This window comes from Centruroides sculpturatus, unplaced genomic scaffold (genome assembly GCF_000671375.1).
Source record: "Centruroides sculpturatus isolate CEXI.00-Female unplaced genomic scaffold, Cexi_2.0 scaffold55, whole genome shotgun sequence".
NCBI lineage: Eukaryota > Metazoa > Arthropoda > Arachnida > Scorpiones > Buthidae > Centruroides > Centruroides sculpturatus.
The window spans coordinates 1-5,642 of record NW_019384374.1 but is presented as its reverse complement, the minus strand read 5'-3'; the positions used below and the strand labels follow the sequence as shown (position 1 = coordinate 5,642).

The 5,642-nt window shown below is 23.3% G+C and overlaps 1 protein-coding gene across 1 annotated transcript in view; it reads left to right on the top strand.

Annotated features, from left to right (window-relative positions):
- The window catches only part of LOC111616019 (protein turtle-like), a 216,376-nt gene extending 215,586 nt beyond the window's left edge, over positions 1 to 790 (top strand). Inside the window, exon 8 of the mRNA XM_023357464.1 lies at positions 640 to 790. Coding sequence (XP_023213232.1) covers positions 640 to 767 — 128 coding nt within the window. The 3' untranslated portion in view covers positions 768 to 790. The remainder of the gene's footprint in view (positions 1 to 639) is intronic.
- The last annotated feature ends 4,852 nt before the right edge of the window (positions 791 to 5,642 follow it).

Below are 5,642 nucleotides of genomic sequence, written 5' to 3'. Positions count from 1 at the left end.
ATTTTAAGTTGTATTTATAGAATTTCATTCTTATATTGCATAAAATATATATAATTATACATATTTACAAAGATTTTTACAGTGAGATAAATTTGGAGATTATTTATTGGAAACTACAGTTATTAGCAGTATCTTTTAAAGAAATACTTGATTATTTATACTTGAATGATAGAATTTGCAGTTAACTTATAAATATGATTATAGTATATATAAAATATAAATAATACTTTAATATAATCTTAATTTTTGACAATAATTTTTTAAGATACCTTTTAATAATAATTAATTTTCAAGTTTGATTATAATGCTTATATAACTTAAATAATTTAATCAGTTAAACAGTTCTAGTGTTCTTTCATTACTACTTAATTTCAGTAAATTTTCATATAAGTAATTAAAATCTTTAATTATAAAAATGCTCATTGTTAGTTAATTACAAATTTAAATTCATTTTAATTTGTAATAAATTCAAACTCTTTATTATAAATGACACTGTTGATGTATTAATAAGAAATTAATTTTATATTAAATTATATTGGTTAAAGTTTGATAAAATGTAGATTAAGAAATAGATTGTTTTAAAATTTCAGTTTATTTAATTAATATTAATTAATTTTATTATTCAATGTAAATTTTTAGAACCTCCAATGTATACTATAAAACCTAAAGAAATGTATCAGAAAAGTGTTAATAAAGAAGTCAAAATGCCATGCGAAGGGATTGGACAGCCTAAGCCTTCAATAACGTGGAGAAAAGTAAGCATATAACCAGTAATAATAAGAGTTTGCATTAGGGAATTTATTAATTTCATATTTATTAATAAAAATAGCTACATAATTCAATTAAATAAAAAAGAATATTTTTCCATAAAATTTTAGCTATTAATTCATGTATATATATAAATTTTCATTAAATTTATTATAATTAAAACGTAATTTTTATTCACCGTCTAAAAATAAATAGATAAATTTAAATATTCTTTTTATAAAACTTAATGAAAAATGGCATAGTTTCACTAAATTTAACAATCAATTTTATATTTTATTAAACAATTCTCAGTGCTATACTTAAGAAAATGTCGAGCATTATCCTTACACTTTCTAGTAATTATTATAAATTATCTATTGCTGCCTTCATTTGAGAAAAGAGACAAGGTGTATTTCTCTTGAGCCTCCTATGAGTATTTAATCAAATAATGTGTGCTTTCTGGTTCCCAATTCACCATACACTTTTCATGCTTCATTAAGATTTTCCTTTCTCTCTGAATATAGTTGATGATATGGAGTAGTTCTTGTGCTTCATTAACTTGTCAAAATATGTGACTTCTGACAAAATAGATGTTGTTCTTATCATATTCATTTTCTTAAAAAATAAGACTAACTTTAATGTTAAATTGCAGTTATTAAAATTTTTTTTTTACAAAATTAAACAAAGTAATTTACAAGGCTGTTCAAACTGTCCACCACAGAGCAGACAATTATATAAATAAAAACAAATATATATATATAAATAAGTGTGTGTTGATGATGATTTAGATTTCTTGAATATTAACATTTTCAAGTTTTTTCCATACAGTATCAAACTGAATGCCTGATATTTTGCAATATTACAATCAGTTCTTTTCAGTTAGCAGTTATAAAATTGAATTTTTTTAGTAAAATAAATGAGTTTAATTTTCCTTTTATTAGATCTTTTGTTGATGTTTTGATATTTTTTCCTCAAATTACTTTGTTAAAACACTTGATTATAGATAACATCTGTCATTATTAATCAATCACACTTTTCAAAAATTTAAATAATAATTCAAAAATTGAAGATAAATTTAACATGATTCAGTTAATAATAATTTTTAATTGAACTGTGTTAAATAGTGATAATTAAATATAATTGTTTAACTAGAATATGTTAATGAAAAATAAAACATTTTAGTTAACAAAACATTATAACTAATCTAGATAACAAATTTACCTAGTAGCATTACTAACTATGCAGAAACAATAAGAATTTACAACCATAGTGTGATGAAATACTATTTTAATTATTTCTAATTATTCAATTATCAAAGCATTTTGATAGAATGCTGACACTTTATGCAATAATTTCTAAATATTAGACAATCAGTCTATAGATACTAGTAGTGTTTATCTCATTTGTTTTTTGAAATTTTAATTATTTGAAGAAATTTTTTTTACTTCTGTTCCTTACTGTGATGTAACATATAATCAATTGTTTTTGTTTATGATTTTTAAGGGTATTCCTGCAATTAATGTCAAACGACTGCCAGATTACATGAGACTATATTAATGCTATAATATAGTCAATGTAATCAAACAGTTGTTTGGCATTAATCTGAAAATCAGGTTTATAAGATGTTTATATTTATATTCCTACAATATTCATGTTTTAGTTAGGTTTGTTTAGTTCTTGCAGTTAGTCATAATTAGTATAGAATATAAATTACAAATTCATTTTACTCGCATGTGTCATTCTTGTATGTAGCGGTATATTTTTGTTCTTCAATTCAAGCTTGACAATGTCTGATGAAAGTAATCAAAAATGCTAGTTAATGTAATAAATCATATTACTCACACTTTTCCCAGCAGCAACACTTTAATATACAAACATTATTGGCTACATGTACAGTACTTAGTAGTAATTTCTTGATGGATTAAAGATAATTTTTACTTGTCATTCAGTTTCAATATATTTGTGTTCATTTAATAATTTCTTTATTTAATCAAACATAAAATTGTTACTTTTATAGAATAAGGAATAAATAAATTGGCCAATTTATAATGTATAATGTGAATAATGTATAGTATAATGTGATAAATTAATGTATAAATGTCAAATAGTATAATGTGTGAAATTAATTAATCAAATTAAAAGCATGATATTTAAATGATAGGCATATTGAGAAAAGTTAATATGAAAGAAAGATTGGAAGAAAATAGAATATATGTACAATGTACAAAATACATATGTACTTATTTATTTTACCAAAGTGTATAAGAAAATAAATAAATAAATAAACTTTTAAACTTTGTTTATATCTTATATTTCTTCACATGTAATTTGATTAACTGATATGACATATAACAACCAAAATATAAATCATATATGTAGTTCTTTTGAAGTTTTTAATGGAAGACCAATCCTATCTTGATAAATTAACTTTATGATTTTCAATTAATTTTTTTCCATATAAATTCTACTCAAGTTGTTGTGATTCAACCAGCTGCTTTATCCCATATGTGTATACTCTTTGTCATTTTTCTAGAACCATTTTTGTATTTTTGAAAAAGGAATGAAAATATTACATATAATCTTTTACATTCTTTTCCTCAAAGCAATTTTTTAATTATATTTAATTATTTTTATGGTGATGATTGAATACGTTAATGGTTTCTATGCCAGCAGAGAGGAGCAGTTAGATAGATTATTTGATTTAGATGAATTGGAACTAGCTGTATCACAATTGAAAAATAAAGCCATGCCTGGTATAGATTGTATACTTCCTGAAGTTTTTAAAAATCTACTCAAGACTCTGAAAACTAATTTTTTAAATTGATTTAATGGAATATTTTTAATTGAGATAATCCCAAATCTTGGAATATAATAATTTATAACATGATTTATAAAAACCAAAAATAATCCTGAAAACTACTGTCCAATTGCTCTGCTTGTTACTTCTTTAAAAATCTTTTCTTACATATTAAAATTGGGATTTGATATTGCTAATAAAGAAAAAAATTTTTACTCTTCCAACAATTTGCTTTTTGCAGAGGTAGAGGAACAATGAGTGCTATATTTGTATTAAGTACTTTAATTCCATTCATATTACAAATATTAAGAATTGACATTCACTGGTGTTCTTCACCTATCTATCTTAGGCTTATAATTTAGCCTAGTTAGTAAGCTAATTCTTATACTGATGAAAATGAGATTATCTGTTAAACTTGGGTGTTTATTGCAGTCTTCATTTTCTCAATTTAAGAAAGCTATCTCCCAGGATGATGATTTATCAAGTTTTTTTGTTCTACTAGGTAACCTACCACAGGACAATCCTTTGAGTTCATACCTTTTTGTCCTTTACATTTCAGACTTACAACCTAAGCTGTCTATATTTAATAACAATAATAATCAAATAGATCAATATAATATAATAGTGATCTGGCTTAGGTAGATCACATATCTATTTTGTCAGTGAATAAAATAAATTTATAGCATAAGATCAATTTGTTTCATAAATATCCTTTTGGAGAAAGATTTAAAAATTATCATAGATAAATCAAAAATGGCCATATTTCAGAAATGTAGTTTATTATGTAAGTGATAAATGGTTCATTGGTAATCAAAAAGTGGAAATTGTAAATGAATATAAATGTCTTTGAATCATTCATTCTTATAATACAGTAGTTTATTTAATAACTACTTTTGAGTCAATTTTAAAAATTATACCTAATTAAACAAGAATTTAATTGTTTTATTGATTTAAAGTAAAACAAATATCAGTTATTTTTAAATTAACTAAAGTTTGTATCTAAGTTCAGTCTTATATGATTCCAATATGAGGATCAAACTTCTTAGGTAAAATTCTTAGAGTTAAATTGATATTCATCTGTTACTTTTAAACTAGACCGTTCTGCCTCAGGTATGATATTAGGTTGGATTTAAACAGATCATGTCTTCCTCTTATAATTATAGATTCTTTATTTATTTGCTTGTTACAGTGACTTAACATTTGAAAAATAAGTTCAAGGATACAAATCTTATCATATCACTTTAAAAAGTTTATCATCTGCATGGGTCTTAGTCTATCATTAGTGTTAGAATCTGTCAATACTGTGTGCCATTTTACTTTAAAGTTTACTTAGATTGGTTAAAAAATTATTATTGGGATAAAAATTTAAAGTCTGTTGAATGTTCAAATTGTCACTCTTGATACAAGACTAGTTTGCTACATGGTGGTTTTTACTTAAGCTTCAAAACTTAATTGCAAAATTATTGATAAGTTATAATTTACGATTAAATAAAAGTATTTGAGATATAAACACCATATCATAATGTTTAATGAAAACAAATATATTTTTGTAATTGTGGAAGGTTTTCAATACCCCATTTGATTGTGTGATGATCGTTGGTTAATGGAAAAAAGACAAGGTGTTTGAACTCTTGATTTTGTTGTTCAAAACAAGTTAGAATTGTATTTGATATTACCAAAAAAAATGATGCACTTACTATTTTTTACATATAAGTATATCTTTATTAGTATGTTATAATGTGTACTAATAGCTAAACAGCAATGAATTTCAATTTGAATATTAAATGCACTTTTCATCTATAATGTGAACTTTATTCTAATTAAAGTGAACAAAGCAGAAAACATCTTAAGATATTTTAATTTTTCCATTTTCTCTAAACTTTTATTATGGTACTTCCCACTGTTTACATCCAAACTCGTCAGTTATATTTTTCAATTTTTATAACATGATTTGTTAAATTTTCTTTGTTTTGTATTTTGTAAATTTTTCTTTGTTCTTCCATTTACATGTAATTTATGCAACAAAACTCTGGAGGAAGAGTTAACTCTTAATTGTTTAAGTTAATACCAAATAATAAAGCTAAATATTATTGATATT